At 49.7% G+C, this 20229-nt stretch overlaps 1 protein-coding gene across 5 annotated transcripts in view; it reads right to left on the bottom strand.

Annotated features, from left to right (window-relative positions):
* Positions 1 to 562: 562 nt before the first annotated feature.
* Positions 563 to 20229, bottom strand: part of klf15 (Kruppel like factor 15) — a 28202-nt gene continuing 8535 nt past the window's right edge. For 2 of the 5 annotated variants that reach the window (XM_059943879.1, XM_059943881.1), the window contains exons 2-3: positions 8902 to 9897; positions 563 to 3183 (exon numbers count right to left, since the gene is read on the bottom strand). In XM_059943879.1, the coding sequence (XP_059799862.1) occupies positions 3015 to 3183; positions 8902 to 9818 (1086 nt within the window). In that variant the 5' untranslated portion in view covers positions 9819 to 9897 and the 3' untranslated portion in view covers positions 563 to 3014. Of the gene's footprint in view, positions 3184 to 5249; positions 5386 to 8901; positions 9898 to 11280; positions 12132 to 20229 lie in introns of those variants that run through there. The other 3 variants (XM_059943883.1, XM_059943882.1, XM_059943884.1) reach the window with 3 other exon arrangements.

Genomic DNA, 20229 nt, shown 5'->3' on the forward strand with positions numbered 1-20229 from the left:
ATTGTTTTGTTTGATGGATATATGTATTGGTACAACATGGTCCGGGGGAACGTTGTTTCATTTGGTTGTATATATGTACAGTCGGATGACAGTACACCTGTACTTGACCTTGCCCTACAACTCTGAAACGATCCTACAACCTACGGGCGCTTGACAACTTCTGTTCTCAGTTTGATTGTTATGTTAAATTTACACATCGGTTCTTTGTTGGTGTTTGTTTATGGGTACTGTAGCTTTTTTTGTAAATTCTATTGCATTTCTTTATTTTCTTGTGAATGTCTACAAGGACATTAATCTCAAGATCACGTATTATAACCGATAGGTTCTTGGATAACAATCTGACTTTGAGCTTTGTACTTTGGAGTAATAGGTTTGACATTAAATCTCACGCTGTGAAATTCAGAGAGGTTCCAGCCGGGGCTGCTGGGGAGTGAGGTTGACTGATTATCAGGACTGAGAATGGCATGGAGTATAGAACATCGAACAGTCCAGCACAGGAACAGGCCCTTCTGCCCATAATATTGCGCCAAACTATTTAAATTAGATTCAAACGGCTCATTAAGTGAATCTCCTCTGCCTTGACAATATCCATACCCTTCTTTTTCCCTCTCATCCACGTGCATTTCCAAACGTCTCTTAGAAGTCCCTAATGTATCTGCCTCTACCACCACTCCAGGCAGGGCTTTCCAGGCACCCACCACTCTCACTTGCCCCCCATATCTCCTTTAAAATGACCCCCCCCCCCACCTTAAATGGCTGCCCTCTGGTGTTAGACATTTCAACCCTGTGAAGAAGCTACTGTCTGTCGATGCCTCCCATAACCATAGAAACCTCTCTCAGATCTGCCCTCAGCCTCCGATGCTCCAGAGAGAGCAGCTCAAGTTTGTCCAGCCTCTCGTGACGTCCTGCCTGTTAATCCAGAGAGCACCATGGTGAACCTGTTCTCCCAAACCTCCACACCTTTCCCTTAGTGGAGCCACTCCAGGTGTAGCCTCGCTCGGCTTATCCAAGAGCTGTTAGTTTTCACCGTTCTGTGGTGAGAGAGGGATGACATCGGAAGTCCTCCAAAGCTTTAACAGGGAATAGCAGTGAGAGGGGTACGATTCCCAGGATTCACTGGAAAATACAAGGTAATCTCATGGCCAATCCCTCACCACGTTAGAACAGGACACGGCAGACACTCAGCACTTCCACCAGCCTGGAGACAATACACACAAGGGCAGTAAAGACTACTCAGCCCCTTTGTGTCTTCTCACGTATTCAATATGATCAGGAGAGATCTGATAACAACCTCAGCTCTGTAACATGAATCCAACTGCATTAACCTATCGAGAATCCATCTACTTCAAAGCCTCTGATTCGCCACGGTTTACGGAACAGACCTGCCCCACTCTGACAGGAAAACTCTCCTGTCATTCCTGCCTTAAATGGGTCGCCACTTATTTTCAAACGGTGGTCCCAATTCGAGAGTTTGCCACAAGAGGAAACGTCCTCTCCACCTTCACCACTCCCATTAAAACCACTCAGAAATGTGCATGGCTCAATTAGGTCCCCTCCCAATGCAAATACAGACCAATCCACCAAACTACAGCAGGGCTTGCTTCTCACAAGATAATCCAACCATTGTCGGCCAGTTCAACCTCTGACTGCTCACAACATATTACCGTTCTTTTTCACACTGGGACATCAGTAGAGCCCAGAGGTTCAGCTCTTGATTCCTGATGTAACTGAAAAATAATCTGCCTCTTATTGTTTTCAACTTCCTTTTCAGCTAACAGGAACATTTGCTGGACCTATACAGAGTCTATTGTGAGTCAGCCAGCCCCTCACTATTTAAATACACCCTCCATTTCTCGTGTTGTAATGCAGGATTTCACACTTTCCACATTACACCACACAGGCAGAGGAAACCCTGCTTTGTGAGGAGCTTGAAATCATTCCCCCATGACCATAGCACCAACCAAACCGTTTCCCCAGTCAGCACTGTTTTGTCATACAGTCCGCGATGATGCTGACTATCCTGGGCAACATATCACACTCCGCAATTTAACCCTTAGGAATGCAGCAAAGTATCCCAATCAGTAGATTTCATCGCTGTGTGTTTCTGAAAAAAGTGTTGGAAAGTCTTTAACCCAGATTATGATCCTTGCACTGCTCTCTCTGTGACTGCAACACTTCATTCTGCATTCTGTTGTGTTTACCCTTGTCTGCCTCAATGCATTGTCTAACAAATGGGTTCAGGACAAGACCTTGGTACATGTGACAATAGTAAACCAACTTAGAACATCGATCAGTACAGCACAGTCCACGTTGTGGTGGGCTGATTGTCCTTCTGGGCCGCCCTATCAACCTGTGAACTTCGACCCCACGATCCCTCTACTCATCAACACTGTTAAGGATCTTACCCTCAACAGTGCACTACCCCTTTACACTGTCCTCTCTCAAGGTGAAGCACCTCACATTTATCTGGGTGAAACTCCAACAGCCATTTTTCAGCCCACATCTGCAACTGATCTATATCACACTGTACTCTTTGCCAGTCTTCTACACTATCCGCAACTCCACCAATCTTGGTATCAGCCGCAAACTTACTAACCCATCCACCTACATTTTCATCGCAAACCAATTTGCACGCAGAGAAACCAACAACGGATCCTCAGGTCCTCAGGCTGGTTGTAGAACAAGGCCTCAGTTCAGGTTGAGGCATTCTGTGCAGACGAGAGAGCTTTGCAGAAAGACGTGCCCCGTCCGTGTGTGGCTCGGCTGAGGAGGCCAGTCCAGGGCTCAGAAATCACTTCCACAGCTGGGGGCTGGTGTTCACTGTCATGTTATTGCTCTAATCAGAGAGTTGAATCCCGCACAAGCTGGACCAGCTTCAGAGGAGGCCAACAGTACATCATCAACATTCACAGCTTGGATCAAGCCCTGCCACTGGTTTTGCACGAGAGATCCTTGGGTTGCCCACTGCCCTTGGGGCCAGCTGTTGCCCCTGTCTGGTCCAAGCACAGCAGTGGTCAGTTCATCGGCCGGGTTGTGCGGCCTGTTCTGGGGAAGCGGTGAACCTTGATGTGCTTGGAGAGGTGGTCACTGCGCGCAAACTTCTTCTCACAGACTGGACACTGATAAGGCTTGATCCCCGAGTGAGAGCGTCTGTGGCGGGAGAGTTCGTCGGACCTTGAGAACCTGAAATACAACAGTGAGAGAGGGGTAAGCCTGTGATGTCATGCCAGCCGCCACCACTTACATCGGATAGGGGAAAGGGAAATGGGGGAGAGGCACACAGGTGAGGGGGGGGGAAGGAGGGGAAAGGGAGAAAGAGAGGGAGGGAGGGGAGGGGCGATGGTGAGGACGGAGAGGGAGAGAGATGCAAGGGGGAGGGGTAGAGAGGAGGTGGAGTGGGGGAGGGGATAGGGGGAGTGGGGGAGAGGAGAGAGAGAGAGACAGGGAGTGAGAGGGAGTGACAGAGAGAGAGTGACGGGGATAGTGAGGGAGGGGGGGCGAGAGAGGGGGCGAGAGAGGAGAGAGAGGGGGAGGGGGGAGAGAGAGGGGGAGAGAGAGGGGGAGAGAGAGGGGGAGAGAGAGGGGGAGAGAGAGGGGGAGAGAGAGGGGGAGAGAGAGGGGGAGAGAGAGGGGGAGAGAGAGGGGGAGAGGGGGGGAGAGGGGGGAGAGGGGGGGAGAGGGGGGGAGAGAGGGGGAGAGGGGGGGATAGAGGGAGGGATAGAGGGAGGGATAGAGGGAGGGATAGAGGGAGGGATAGAGGGAGGGATAGAGGGAGGGATAGAGGGAGGGATAGAGGGAGAATGACCAACACTTCCCATCAGATGATTTTTTGCCCTCACTACACACTGGCCACTCCCAGCTCCTCACCTACAGATGTACCGGACCAGGGGTTACAGTTGCAGGAGATTTTAGAGTGACTGAGCTTGTTCTGAATGACGGTGCTTGTCTGGTAAGGGACACTGACACTCCCTCATCCAACAAACCCCCCCACCCCCTGCACAGCCCATGGACACTCTCCCCACCCACCATATCCACTCCCACAGCCCACGGACACTGTCCATGAGAGTTTCTAAGACCAGTGAGTGGATTGAGGGGGTTCTGAGGAGATCAGATGGGGAATGTTTTTCGCCCAGACGGTCTTCAGTATACTGCCTGATGGATGAGCCCCTCAATCACCAAGGAATAGGGGGGTTTGGACGGTGGCCAAAGGCTCTCATAGAGATGGGGGAAGACTGTCGGTGTGGAATTGTCGAGCCAAAGGGATAGTTCTGTGCTGGTCACTCTGTGATTCCATCAGCAAATCTCCCTCCCACCAACAACCCGACAATGGGCCGGTGGGAGCACAGGGCACCGCTGGCTTTCTGGCTGTTAACATCAGCATTCCCTTGGACAGGACGAGAATATAAGAGTAAAGATGTGATGCTGAAGGTTTATGAGACATCAGTCAGACCACATTTGGACCCCTTATCTGAGAAAAGATGTGCTGGCATTGGAGAGGGTCCAGATCCTGGAATGCAAGGTTTATATATGAGGAGTGCTTGATGGCTCTGGGCCTGTACTCACTGGAGTTTAGAAGAATGAGGAGGAAACCTGATTGAAATCTACTGGCCTAGAGAGAGTGGACATGGAGTGGATGCTTCCTATAGGGAAGGAGTCTTAGAGCAGGGGACACAGTCTCACAGGGATCACAAGAGATCTTGAGCATCATACACAAACTGCTTGAGGAACCCAGCAGGTCACTGGAATTCTACTAGAACTAAGGGATATAGCCTCAAGATTTGGGGGAGTAGATTTAGGACAGAGATAACGAACTGCTTTTCCCAGAGAGTGGTTCTCTGCCCAATGAAGCAGTGGAGGCTCCCTCAGTAAATATATTTAAAACAAGGTTGGATAGATCTTTGCATAGTAAGAGAATTAAGGGTTATGGGGGAAAAGCAGATAGGTGGAGATGAGTCCATGGCCAGATCAGCCATGATCTTATTAGAAATATAGAAAACCTACAGCACAATACAGGCCACTCAGCCACGATCCTGTGCTGAACATGTACTTACTTCAGAAATTACCAAGGGTTACCCATAGCCCTCTATTTTTCTAAGCTTCATGTACCTATCCAAGAGTCTCTTAAAAGACCCTATCGTATCCGCCTCCACCATCATTGCCGGCAGCCCATTCCACTCACTCACCACTCTCAGAGTAAAAAACTTACCCGACATCTCCTCTGTTCCTACTTCCAAACACCTTAAAACTGTGCCCTCTCGTGCTAGCCATTTCAGCCCTGGGAAAAAGCCTCTGACTATCCACACGATTAATGCCTCTCATCATCTTATACACCTGATGCACCATCAATAACTCTCGGAGACGTGAGTTAAGGTAGACTTTTATTGGCTGGAAGAAAGCACAAGCAGCAAGTGACCACCACACTACATCCTGGAGACTGAGGAAGGGTCTGTGCCTCCAATCGCCTTTATACCAGGGTCTGCGGGAGGAGCCACGGGAGCAGTCAGCGGGTGGGGGGGGGGCGTGTCCAGACAGGTATATGCAGTTCACCACAACACCTCTATCAGGTCACCTCTCATTCTCCATCGCTTCAAAGAGAAAAGGCCAAGTTCACTCAACCTTGGCATGCTCCCCAATCCAGGCAACATCCTTGTAAATCTCCTCTGCACCCCTTCCATAGATTCCACATCCTTCCTGTAGTGAGGCGACCAGAACTGAGCACAGAACTCCAAGTGGGGTCTGACCAGTGTCCTATATAACTGCAACATTATCTCTCAGCTCCTAAACTCAATCCCATGGATGATGAAGGCCAATGGACCGTATTTTTTTTAATACAAAATTTTCTTTATTACAAATTCGGTGCTATACAGTACATAGAAAACAATGACTAACACAATTACTCTTTACAAATAGACAATACACATTAAACCAAAATATTCCCATCTCTATCAATGATGGCATTTACACCCCGCGGAGCCCAACGGTCCCCTGGGTCTAAGGTCACCGTGGACTGCTCGTGTTTCTTTTCAATATTTACCCGGGCAGGAACATACACCCTAAACATTGGTCTGTTTCCAAGACCCACGGATGGCTGTTTTCGCCAGCCCCAGGAACAAATTGATAAGGACATCCTCACCCCTCCATGTTCCCTTCCTTACTGGATGACCGTATATAGATAAGGACGGGCTAAAATGGAAACATAGAAAATAGGTGCAGGAGTAGGCTATTCAGCCCTTCGAGCCTGCACCGCCATTCAGTATGATCATGGCTAATCATCCAACTCAGAACCCTGTACCTGCTTTCTCTCCATACCCCCTGATCCCTTTAGCCACAAGGACCATATCTAACTTCCTCTTAAATATAGCCAATGAACCAGCCTCAACTGTTTCCTGTGGCAGAGAATTCCACAGATTCACCACTCTCTGTGTGAAGAAGTTTTTCCTCATCTCGGTCCTAAAAGGCTTCCCCTTTATCCTTAAACTGTGACCCCTTGTTCTGGAATGATGCAACCAGAGGGCTAGAAGCAGCCCATGCAAATACGCAAAAAGGGGCTGCAGCCTCACACTCCCCATGTACATGTGGAACACGGTCTCAGAAGTGGCATGCGGGTGGGAGATCCGTGTACAAATTGAAGAGCGTGTTGCTGGGCACCCTCCACCCCGGATCCCCAGGGGCATGGGAAGAACCCCCTCGTAAAGGGACTTCCATTGGGGTTTACCCGCACTCAAAGGCTCACGCACTTCATTGAATTTCTCACTTTGACATTCACATCACGTCAACACCGCCCTGCGACCTTCGCGATGCTTTGTTTTAATTAAACAGTCGGATTCCCCTGGTCCGCACCATATTTTGCTGGTACCCATTTTCAGCTGGGTGGACTGGAGCAGTGTGTGGTTAAGTGCCTTGCTCAAGAACACAACACACTGCCTCGGTGTCCTTGACCAATACACCATACGCCTTCTTAACCACAGAGTCAACCTGTGCAGCAGCTTAGGACTCGGACCCCAAGATCCCTCTGATCCTCTACACTGACAAGTGTCTTACAATTAATACTATATTGTGCCATCATATTTGACCTACCAAACTGAACCACCTCACACGTGTAAAGGGGGTTTCTTCTTTTTCTTTGTTACTGCGTATGTTAATCAAAATGGCTTCTTTGTTTTGTTAAAAGTAGGAATGCTTCTTTGTTGCGAGAGAGTGCTGGAAGCTTGTTTGGGTTAAAATTTACTGATAATGAGAATTGTATTCCTTTGTAAACCAATTGGGATTAATGTTGTTCTTTCTTCTGAGTCTGTAAGCTATTGTTGGCGGGCTTTTGGGCAGATCGGCGCGAGGGGGTGAGAGAGAGAGGACGCGATGCTGTAAGCTGGGCGAGGAACGACCCCAAGCGGGGAGTCCGAGGCCAGTCCGAGGAGAGGAGACGAAGATAGATGTGCTTGGTTGACCACTTCGGGAGGTCCTGAGCTGTGAGGCAAGGAGCTCGGAGGGGATCGAATGGTGACCAGAAGACTTCAGTAATTGAGCTCCAACGGTTGTGCACGAAGTGGTTTGGACTTTGATAAGTTGGTGCCTTTTCTTTAGTTTCTTTTCCTTCATATATACTGTATCGTTATTGTTCACTTAGTTATAGTAATCTTTATAAATTGTACTCATTTAATCGCATATGGTGTACTGTCTGTTTTTGGGCGAGGCGGGGACATCACACAGCATCCACACCAGCTGATTACCCAGTTTGGCGGGGCCGAAGGCTGCTCCCCCTAGACAAGAACGAGCTGAGCAAGCCTGAGGCGACTCGGGGTGGGGGGGGGGGTTACATTGTGGGGACTCGTCCGGGATCATGCTCTGGGTTGAACTCCATCTGCCATTTCTTAGCCCAGTTTTGTACCCTATCAATGTCCTGCTGTAACCTCTGACAGCCCTCCACACTATCCACAACACCCCCCAACCTTTGTGTCATCAGCAAACTTACTAACCCATCCCTCCACTTCATTTATAAAAATCATGAAGAGTAGGGTCCCAGAACAGATCCTTGAAGCACACCACTAGTCACTGACCTGCATGCAGAATATGACCCGTCTACAACCACTCTTTGCCTTCTGTGGGCAAGCCAGTTCTGGAACCACAAACCAATGTCCCCTTGGATCCCATGCCTCCTTATTTACTCAATAAGCCTTGCATGGGGTACCTTATCAAATGCCTTGCTGAAATCTATATACACGACATCCACTGCTCTTCCTTCATCAATGTGATTAGTCACATCCTCAAAAAATTCAATCAGGCTCGTAAGGCACGACCTGCCCTTGACAAAGCCATGCTGACTATTCCTAATCATATTATGCCTCTCCAAATGTTCATAAATCCTACCTCTCAAGATCTTCTCCATCAACTTACCAACCACTGAGGTAAGCCTCACTGGTCTATAATTTCCTGAGCTATCTCTACTCCCTTTCTTGAATAAAGGAACAACATCCACAATCCTCCAATCCTCCGGAACCTCTCCCGTCCCCATTGATGATGCAAAGATCATCGCCAGAGGCTCAGCAATCTCCTCCCTCGCCTCCCACATCGGGCTTGACAGTCCTGGCCGACTCCTGCTCCTCTTTCTTATGTCAGGTCGCAGCATCAATGGAGAGGAATAAACAATTAAAGTTTCAGGCCTAGACCCTTCATCACAATTCCTGAAAGAACAATGGGAGTAGAAGGACGTCCATTTAGAACAGAGATGAGGAGGAATTTTTTAGTCAGGGAGCAGTGAGTCTGTGGAATTCGCTGCCACAGGCAGTGGTGGAGCTGTCACTGGGTATACCTAACTCACCGAACATGGACGAGAGGGGTTGACAGGATGGGCTGAATGGTCTGATTCAGCTCCACAAGCTTTCTGAGGGGGTCGAGCAGACTCACCTCCATCCACACTCGGGCCAAGTACAGGCAAAGGGCTTCTCGCCGGTGTGCCGCCTCAGGTGGGCCTTCAGATGGCTGCTCTTGGTGTACATCTTGGAGCAGCCCGGGAACGAGCACTTGTGCATCTTGAGAAGATCGGCAGAGCTGCACCGTGGCACCCTCGAGCCCAGGAGGATACCTGCCTCATTCTGGGTGCCCTCAGCACCCCCAGCCTGCGGCTTGGCTGCGATGGGCACGGGCGCGATGCGGACAAACTGCCGGGGACCGCCCAGGGCAGTGGGGGGAGTGAGCTGTGGCACCAGTGTGAAGGTCTGGCCCTGAATATTGACCAGGAGCTGAGCCATCTTCACCTGTCCCCAGGACCGGTCCGCTGCCTCCTGTTTCAGCCCCACTGGCTGCAGATGGACAATGATCGGGAGCCCCTTGGCTGCTGCCAAAGCCTCCTTTGTGTCACCTGCCTCCCCAAGCTTTGGCTCCTCTGTCACAGTCTTCATCTCATCCTCCAGTCTCCTGGCTCCCTCATTCGCATCCAGGGGCTCCCTCACCCTGCCTCTGCCCTCATCCTTGAAGCCTTGGTCCATGTTCTCCTCCAAGAATTCCTCAATCTCCTCCAGGGTGGGCCGGAACAAGTTTGTCGGCCCTCCAGGGCAGCCCTCCTTGTCAGATGCCTGGTCCTCTCTCCTTCCGGCAGGAGCCCCAAGGGAGGCCTGGGAGAGGAGGTAATCGATAATGCTGTCTTCTCTCCCATAGCAGGATCCCGAGGGCATGGGCTCAGGGCTGGAGCAGGAGTGAGAGCTGGAGGAGTCACTCTCATCCTCAGACAGGGGGGAGGGCAGCAGCTGGTAGCCACCTCTCTCCATCGCCATGCGACTCACTGGTAGGAAGATCTCTCCGGCCGGGAACAGGTGATCCACCATTGCTGATCACTGAAGGCCGACGGTGGGGTGGGGGGGCACCTCAGGCCTCCAGCCCCTTCAACACAGGTCCACGCCGCTCCTGATAACACAGAGAGAAAGACGGTGAGAAGCCCGTGGTCATTTGGTACCCACGACCAACCCCTTTCACAATGACAAGGAGCCCAGCCCTCACACCTGCCCTGCAAAACACAAAACACACCAACAGGTCTTACAGTCCAACTGCTCCAGAGCAACCAAGATGCCCATCAAAGTTCATCACAGAGAAATGTCCAATCTGTGCCTAGTCAAGCCACACCTCTCCCATCCATGTATTTATCCAAACTTCTCTTAATTATTTAACTCAAACCATATCCCCTCCGATACAGCTCGCTCCACACTCTCACCACGTCAGAGTGAAGTTCTCCCTCAGGTTCCTCTTAAACGTTTCACCTTTATTGCCAGCGCTTGGCCCACTTACCCCAAACCTGTCCTGTTGAAGGGAAGGGTCAGTAAATGTTACAGTAGACCAGAGTGGGCCGAAGGGCCTGTACTAATCTATGTACTATCCTGTCTAAATCTTTTTTAAAATATTGTTAATGTAGCATTAACAACATTAAGTATCATGTCAATTAATATTGTTAATCAATTAGCTGATGATACAGGGTACTTTCAAATTTTTAATATACCAGTGTCTTTGGTAGCCATCTTGGTGAAAATGCTGCACTTCAGATTCTACTAAATCCCTCTCTTCTCACCTTAAACCCGTTCCCTTGGGTTCTTGTTCACGAGCTCTGGTGGACATTTACCTTGCCTGTACTGCAGCAATGTTACATCTCTATCAGGTCACCTCTCACTCTCCTATAATCCAAAAGAATCCCAACCTGCACAACCTGCATAACCCAGTCAATTCAATTACCAGTAACATCCTCATAAATCTCACATAGACTCACATCACACTCTCCCGGGGTCAGACACAGAGTGAATCTCCCTCCACACTGTCCCATCACACACTCCCGAGGTCAGACACAGAGTGAATCTCCCTCCACACCATCCCATCACACACTCCCAGGGTCAGACACAGAGTGAAGCTCCCTCCACACCGTCCCATCACACACTCCCAGGGTCAGACACAGAGTGAAGCTCCCTCCACACCGTCCCATCACACACTCCCGGGGTCAGACAGAGAGTGAAATTCCCTCCACACCATCCCATCACACACTCCCGGGGTCAGACACAGAGTGAATCTCCCTCCACACCATCCCATCACACACTCCCGGGGTCAGACAGAGAGTGAAATTCCCTCCACTCCGTCCCATCACACACTCCCGGGGTCAGACAGAGAGTGAAATTCCCTCCACACCGTCCCATCACACACTCCCGGGGTCAGACACAGAGTGAATCTCCCTCCACACCATCCCATCACACACTCCTGGGGTCAGGCACAGAGTGAAATTCCCTCCACACCGTCCCATCACATACTCACAGGGTTAAACACAAAGTTAAGTTCCCTCTACACCGTCTCATCACACACTCCCATGGTCAGACACAGAGTGAAGCTCCCTCCACATCGCTCAAGCACACCTTCCTAGGGTCAGATACAGAGTGAAGCTTCCATCACAAACTCTCAGGGCTTGGTCTGCACTCTTAATTGCCCGGTTGCACTGGCCTGTGTGTATTTGAGCTGTTCAGAGTCCGCTGACTGAGGGAGGCAAACACATTGCACTCTGACTGGTGACATGCCTGTGAACGTACGAGGGTTGATGTCACTGCCAGGGCACAGCGTCAGCACTGACGAAGGACAAACATCGAATGTCCTGGATCAGCCTGGTCAATAAACAGCTTCCTGATATTGTTGATACTGCACATGTCCAAACACCACCAGAGCGCCCTCCTTCAATCTCACGGAAAATAGACCACAGGAGAAGAGTTAGGCCACTCAGCCCATCAATACTACCCCACAATACATCATGGCTGATTTACTACCCCTCTCAACCCCATTCTCCTGTCTTCTCCCCATAACCTTTGATGCCCCAGCAAATCAAGAACTTATCAAACTCCACTTTAAATAAACCCAGTGATGACCTTCAGTGATTAAATGGATGTCCCTCTATTCAGAAGCTGTGTCCTCTGGTCCTAGACTCCCCCACTATAGGAAACATCCTCTCCACATCCACTCTATCTGTGTCCTCTGGTCCTAGACTCCCCCACTACAGGAAACATCCTCTCCACATCCACTCTATCTGTGTCCTCTGGTCCTAGACTTTCCCGATATAGGAAACATCCTCTCCACATCCACTCTATCTGTGTCCTCTGGTCCTAGACTCCCCCACTATAGGAAACATCCTCTCCACATCCACTCTATCTGTGTCCTCTGGTCCTAGACTCCCCCACTATAGGAAACATCCTCTCCACATCCACTCTATCTGTGTCCTCTGGTCCACAACTCCCCCACTATAGGAAACATCCTCTCCACATCCACTCTATCTGTGTCCTCTGGTCCTAGACTCCCCCACTATAGGAAACATCCTCTCCACATCCACTCTATCTGTGTCTGGTCCTAGACTCCCCCCACTACAGGAAACATCCTCTCCACATCCACTCTATCTGTGTCCTCTGGTCCTAGACTCCCCCACTACAGGAAACATCCTCTCCACATCCACTCTATCTGTGTCCTTTGGTCCTAGACTCCCCCACTACAGGAAACATCCTCTCCACATCCACTCTATCTGTGTCCTCTGGTCCACGACTCCCCCACTATAGGAAACATCCTCTCCACATCCACTCTATCTGTGGTCCTAGACTCCCCCACTACAGGAAACATCCTCTCCACATCCACTCTATCTGTGTCCTCTGGTCCTTGACTCCCCCACTACAGGAAACATCCTCTCCACATCCACTCTATCTGTGTCCTCTGGTCCTAGACCCCACTATAGGAAACATCCTCTCCAGATCCACTCTATCTGTGTCCTCTGGTCCAAGACTCACCCACTATAGGAAACATCCTCTCCACATCCACTCTATCTGTGTCCTCTGGTCCTAGACTCACCCACTATAGGAAACATCCTCTCCACATCCACTCTATCTGTGTCCTCTGGTCCTAGACACCCTCACTATAGGAAACATCCTCTCCACATCCACTCTATCTGTGTCCTCTGGTCCACGACTCCCCCACTATAGGAAACATCCTCTCCACATCCACACTATCTGTGTCCTCTGGTCCTAGACTCCCCCACTATAAGAAACATGCTCTCCACATCCACTCTATCTGTGTCCTCTGGTCCTAGACTCCCCCACTATAGGAAACATCCTCTCCACATCCACACTATCTGTGTCCTCTAGTCCGAGACTCCCCCACTACAGGAAACATCCTCTCCACATCCACTCTATCTGTGTCCTCTGGTCCACGACTCCCCCACTATAGGAAACATCCTCTCCACATCCACTCTATCTGTGCCCTCTGGTCCACGACTCCCCCACTATAGGAAACATCCTCTCCACATCCACTCTATCTGTGTCCTCTGGTCCTAGACTCCCCCACTATAGGAAACATCCTCTCCACATCCACTCTATCTGTGTCCTCTGGTCCTAGACTCCCCCACTATAGGAAACATCCTCTCCACATCCACTCTATCTGTGCCCTCTGGTCCACGACTCCCCCACTATAGGAAACATCCTCTCCACATCCACTCTATCTGTGTCCTCTGGTCCTAGACTCCCCCACTATAGGAAACATCCTCTCCACATCCACTCTGTCTGTGTCCTCTGGTCCTAGACTCCCCCACTATAGGAAACATCCTCTACACATCCACTCTTCCAAGGCCTTTCAGTATTGGATTGGTTTCAATGAGATTCCCCCTCCCAATCACTTTATAAACTCCAGCGAGTGCAGGACGAGAGCCATCATATACTTCTCACATGTTAACCCTTTCATTCCAGGAATCATTCTTGTGACCTCTCTCTGGACTCTCGACAATGCCAGCACATCTTTTCTTAGATAAGAGGTCCAAAACTGCTCACAGTACAGTCTGACCAGGTTTCAGAATTTCATTGTTGCTTTTGTACTCTAGTACTGTTGGAATGAACACTGGCATTGAATTTGCATTCCTCACCATCCACTTAACCAGCAAGTTAACCTTTAAGGAAATCCTACACAAGAACCTTTGCACCTTTGATGTTTAAACTTTCTCCCTCCTATTCTATTATCCCTTCTATCAAAGTGCATGACCACACACATGCTGACACTGTACTCCATCTGCCACTTCTTTGCCCGCTGTCCCAATCTGTCTAAGTCCTTCTGCTTCCTCAACTCTACCATCCCTTCCACCTACTTTCATATAATTCGCAAACTTGGCCACAAAGCCATCAATTTCATCATCCAAATCATTGACATATAACATAAAAACAGTTCCAACACCGACCCCTGCAGAACACCACTGGTCACCCTCAGCCAAATAGAAAAGGTTCGCTTTATTCCCACTCTTTGTCTCCTGCGAGTCTGCCAATCTTCTGTCCATGCTAGTATCTTTCCTGTAATACCACGGGCTTTCATCTTGCTAAGCAGCTTCATGTGTGGCAGCTTGTCAATGGCTTTCAGAAAATCCAAGTACACAGCATCCCCCAATTCTCCTTTGTCTATCCTGCTTGTTATTTCCTCAAAGAATTCCAACGGATTTGTCAGGCAAGATTTCCCCTGAAGAAAACCATGCTGACTTTGTCCTATTTTATCATGTGCCTCCAAGTACTGTAAATCCTCATCCTTAATAATTGGCTCCAGCACCTTCCCACCACTGAATTATAGGCTAACTGGCCTATCATTTCTTTTCCTCTGCCTCCTTCCCTTCTTAAAGAGTGGAATGATATTTGTAATTTTCCAGTCCCCCAAAAACTTTCCAGAATCTAGCAATTCCTGAAAGATCATTACTAGTGCCTCCACATCCTCTTTCCAGAACCCTGTGGTATAGCCCCATCTAGTCCTGATGGCTTACTGACCTTCAGACCTTTAAAGCATCCCAAGCACCTTCTTCTTAGTAACAGCAACTACACTCCCTTCTGCCCCGACACTTTCGAATTTCTTTCATACTACTAGTGTCTTCCACAGTGAAGACTGATGCAAGATACTTATTCAGTTCATCTGCCATCTCCTTGTTCCCCAATTACTACCTCTACAGTGGTATTTTCCACTGGTCCTCATCTACTCCTGCCTCCCTTTTACTCTTCATGTATCTGAAAAACTCTTTAGCGTTGTTGCTTAGCTTACTTTCATATTTCATCTTTTCTCTCCTTTTGGCTTTTTACAAGCTTCCCAATCCTCTTAACTTCCCATTAATTTTTGCTCTATTATAGGCCTTCGCGTTTGTCAGCCACAGTTGTCTCACCCTCCCTTTAGAATACTTCTTCTTTGAGATGTATCTATCCCGAACCTTCCGAATTGCTTCAGAACTTTCATCTATTGCTGTTCTGCTGTCATCCCTGCTAGCGACCCCGTCTAATCAACTCCCCTTTCATGCCTTTGTCATTTCCTTCACTGGTACATCTAACTTTAGCTTCTACCTCTCAAATTCCAGGGTAAAATCTAACATATTGTGACCACTGCCTCCTACGAGTTCCATTACCTTAAGCTCCCTAATCAAATCTGGTTCAGTACACAACACCCGATCCAGAATTGCCTTTCCCCTACAGGGAACTTCAAGCTGCTGTAAAATGACGTCTCTTAGACATTCTACAAATTCCCTCTCTTGGGATCCAGACTTTCCCAATCTACCTGCATATTGAAATCCCCTATGACTATTGTAACATTCACACAACACACACAAAATGCTGGTGGAATAACAAGCCAGGCAGCTTCTATAGAGAGAAGCGCTGTCGACGTTTCCGGCCGAGACCCTTCGTCAGTCCTGAAGGGTCTCAGCCCGAAACGTCGACAGTGCTTCTCCCTATAGATGCTGCCTGGCCTGCTGTGTTCCACCAGCATTTTGTGTGTGTTGTTTGAATTTCCAGCATCTGCAGATTTCCTCGTGTTTACTATTGTAACATTTCTCTTTTTACATCTCTTTTCTACCTCCCATTGTAACTTGCACCCCTCATCCCCGCTACTATTCAGCGTATAACTCCCATTAGGATCTTTTTACCCTTACAGGATCACAACAGGACAGTCAGCGTCTATGGAAAAGTGTAAACAGGGTCGTTTCAGGCTGAGACCCTATTTCAGGACTGGAAAGGAAGTGGGAAGGATTCAGACTAAGAAGCTGGGAGAAGGAGAAGAGGAAGTATAAGCTGGAGGGGGGAGGGGTGAAGTGAAGTTGATGGGTGAAAGCGATACAGGGCTGGAGAAGGGGGAATCTGATAGGAGAGGACTGAAGGCCATGGAAGGAAGAAAAGGAGAAGCGCCAGAGGGAGGAGGTGGTTGGGTAAGGAGATAAGGTGAGAGAGGGAAATGGTGAAAGGTGGCTGGCCATTACCAGAAATTTGAGAAATCGAAGTTCATGCCATCAGGTAGGAGGCTACCCAGATGGAATATAAGGTGTTGCTCCTCCAACCTGAGTGTGGCCTCATCGTGACGGCAGAGATGGACGTACCGGAATGGGAATGAGAAGTAAAATTGGAATGGTGGCCACTGGGAAATCCCACTTTTTATGGCGGAAAGTGCTCGACAAAGCAGTCTCAAGATCTACGCTGGGTCTCACCAATGTGCAGGAGGCCACTCTGGGAGCACCGGATACAGAAGACAACCCCGATAGACTCACAGGTGAACTATCACCTCACCTGGAAGAACTTCTTGTGGCCTAAATAGTAGTGAGGAGGTGTAGGGGCAGGTGTGGCTCTCGTTCTGCTTGCAAGGATAAGTGCCAGGAGGGAGATCATTAGAGAAGGATGAGTGGAGAAGAGAATAATGCAGGAGTTCCCTGCAGAAAGTGGAAAGTGGGGCTAATAGAAGGATGTGCTCAGTGGAGCGATCCCATTGGAGATGGTGGTGGTTATGGAGAATTAATTCCCAACAGGATAATTCTCCATAACTTCCGCCATCTCCAATGATGCTTTCATAGCTCAGGGTGTAGGTTTTCAGAAGTCAATTCCAACATCGTCTGTAAGGAATTATGTTCCCCCATAACTGTGTGGGGGTCCTCTAGTTGCTCCGGTTCCCTCTAAAGTTATTTTGTCATTGTAAGTTGTCCAGTGATTCGGCCAGGGTTATATTGGAGGTTGCTAGACAGTGGCTCGGAGATTCAGAAGGGCCTACATCCACACTGTATCTCTAAATGAAATACCCAAAGCAGTGTACTTATTATTGGGGGGAGTGGCCACAGGGGTGCTCTGCACTGGGTACCTATTCCCTTTCCCTCTCCCGACATTCGCCCAGCTACCTGCCTCCTGCATGCCAGCTCCCCTGTAGCTCCCGTCTCTCACCTCCTCATTCTCCCATATGAGCCGAAGGTCATCGAGCTGCAGCTCCAGTTCCTTAGCACAGTCCCTGAGGAGCTGCAGCTCGGCGCAGTTCATGCACCTGTTTGCCATTCTGACAGGATGTCTCCCAAAGGTCCCACAGCTTACATAAAGAATAGTTCCATACTCCCCCCCCACCCCGGACCCTTGGATCGGATTTCCATACACACCCCCCCCCGGACCCTTGGATCAGGTTTCCATATCCACCACCCCCCGGACCCTTGGATCGGGTTTCGATATACACCCCCCCCGGACCCCCCCAGACCCTTGGATCGGGTTTCGATATCCACCCCCCACCCCCCGGACCCTTGGATCGGGTTTCCATATCCACCACCCCCCGGACCCTTGGATCGGGTTTCGATATCCACCCCCCACCCGGACCCTTGGATCGGGTTTCCATATCCACCCCCCCCCCCGGGACCCTTGGATCGGATTTCCATATCCACCCCCTCCCGGACCCCCCCGGACCCTTGGATCGGATTTCCATATACACCCCCCCCCCGGACCCTTGGATCGGATTTCCATACACACCCCCCCCCCCCGGACCCTTGGATCAGGTTTCCATATCCACCCCCCCCGGACCCCCCCAGACCCTTGGATCGGATTTCCATATCCACCCCCCCCCCAGACCCTTGGATCAGGTTTCCATACACACCCCCCCCCCCGGACCCTTGGATCAGGTTTCCATATCCACCACCCCCCGGACCCTTGGATCGGGTTTCGATATACACCCCCCCCCCGGACCCCCCCGGACCCTTGGATCGGATTTCCATATCCACCCCCCCCCGGACCCCCCCGGACCCTTGGATCGGGTTTCGATATCCACCCCCCCCAGACCCTTGGATCGGATTTCCATATCCACCCCCCCCGGACCCTTGGATCGGGTTTCGATATCCACCCCACCCCGGACCCCCCCGGACCCTTGGATCGGATTTCCATATCCACCCCCCCCCCGGACCCTTGGATCAGGTTTCCATATCCACCCCCCCCCCCGGACCCTTGGATCGGATTTCCATATCCACCCCCCCCCCCCCCGGACCCTTGGATCAGGTTTCCATATCCACCCCCCCCTGGACCCTTGGATCGGATTTCCATATCCACCCCCCCCCCCGGACCCTTGGATCGGATTTCCATATCCACCCCCCCCCCGGACCCTTGGATCGGATTTCCATATCCACCCCCCCCCCGGACCCTTGGATCGGATTTCCATATCCACCCCCCCCGGACCCTTGGATTGGGTTTCCATATCCACCCCCCCCGGACCCTTGGATCGGATTTCCATATTCCCCTCGGAACCTCCCCTCCAAGTTTAAATTCAAGTTTGTTGTCATCTGACAGTCCATATACCGTAGCATAGAACCAAACAAAACCAAGTTCGTCTAGACAATTGTGCGCCCACAAAACATATATCACATACAGCACATGAACTAAGATAGTACCATAAATAGTTTACTAATTTATAATTCAAAATGCATGTAGTGTGCATCACAGATAAACAGTAAGCAGCTCTCTGCCTTAGTGAGCTGACCACAGTGGTGACGGGTACTCATTAGTCTGACAGCCCGAGGGAAGAAGCTGTTACCCAGTCTGGCAGTGCCAGTCCTGATGCCCCTGTGTCTCCTTCCTGACAGTAATGGGTCACCATCCAACTCCCACCTTCTCAAGGAGCAATACATATTGGCCTCACAATAACCTGTACCTGCTCTTGAAAGAACCATTTCATCGGCCTCCTCTGCCACTCATTGCCACTGCCCTGTGATTATTTCTCCCTCAAGGAGTTCTCCAATTCTTCCTGGAAGTTCCCTGAAAACACACTCATGTCACCTCACGTTCCAGATCACTGCTGTTTCCTGTGGGGAACCACTCGCAGGCTGTAAAGGCAAACTTAGGGCATTTGGGAGCATCGAGTCTGCTCCACTATTCCACCCTGGCCCCATTCTCCCACTTTCTCCCCAAAACTCTTAACCCTGATACCAATGAATCTTACTTGCGAGGTTTTGCTGGTTCTGCTTAACAATAAACTCTTTAATAAACTTCGACCAAAGACCTGTTGGAAGCGTCCTGACTGGTTGATCACAGTCTGCTGAGGTCATTCAAATGCAAAGAGAGTAGAGGACTCATCGTGGGTATATCCCTCCCCACCATCGGCAGAACCCACAGAGGATGCTGCTTCAAAAAGGCAACATCCATCAGGAGAGGTCCCCAACATCTTGACCATCTCACAGTTACCACCGGGCAGGAGGTACAGGAGCCTGAAGTCCCACACCACCAGGTTCAGGAACAGCTACTTCCCTTCAGCCATTTAGTTTGGACGCAGACCTAGCAACCATAGGACCATAAGACACAGGAAGAGAATAATACCATTCGGCCCACCAAGTGAGATCTGCTGACTTATTATCCTTCTCAACCCCTTTCTTCTGCCTTCTCCCCATAACTTAAAAAACCCTGACTAAAAGAAGAAAAAGATGGAATATGAAGGAAAGCAAGCCAATAATATTAAGGAGGACACCAAAAGTTTCTTCAAATACAATAAAGTGTAAAAGAGAGGTGAGAGTGGATATCGGGCTGTTGGAAAATGATCCTGGAGAGGTAGTAATGGGGGTCAAGGAAATAACTGATGAATTGAATAATTATTTTGTGTCAGTCTTCACTGTGGAAGACAGTAGCAGTGTGCCTGAAGTTTCAAAGAGTCAGGGGGCAGAAGTGTGAAGTTACCATTACTATAGAGGAGGTTCTTGGAAAGCTGAAAGGTCTGACGGTAGATAAATCACTGGACCAGATGGTCTACACCCCAGGGTTCTGAAAGAGGTGGCTGAAGAAATTGTGGAGGCATTAGTAATGATCTTTCAAGAATCACTAGATTCTGGAATGGTTCTGGAAGACTGGAAAATTATAAATGTCACTCTGCTCTTCAAGAAGCGAGAGAGGCAGAAGAAAGGAAACTATGTCTGACCTCAGTGGTTGGGAAGATGTTGGAGTTGATTATTCAGGA

Source organism: Hypanus sabinus, chromosome 19, assembly GCF_030144855.1.
Source record: "Hypanus sabinus isolate sHypSab1 chromosome 19, sHypSab1.hap1, whole genome shotgun sequence".
Lineage (NCBI taxonomy): Eukaryota > Metazoa > Chordata > Chondrichthyes > Myliobatiformes > Dasyatidae > Hypanus > Hypanus sabinus.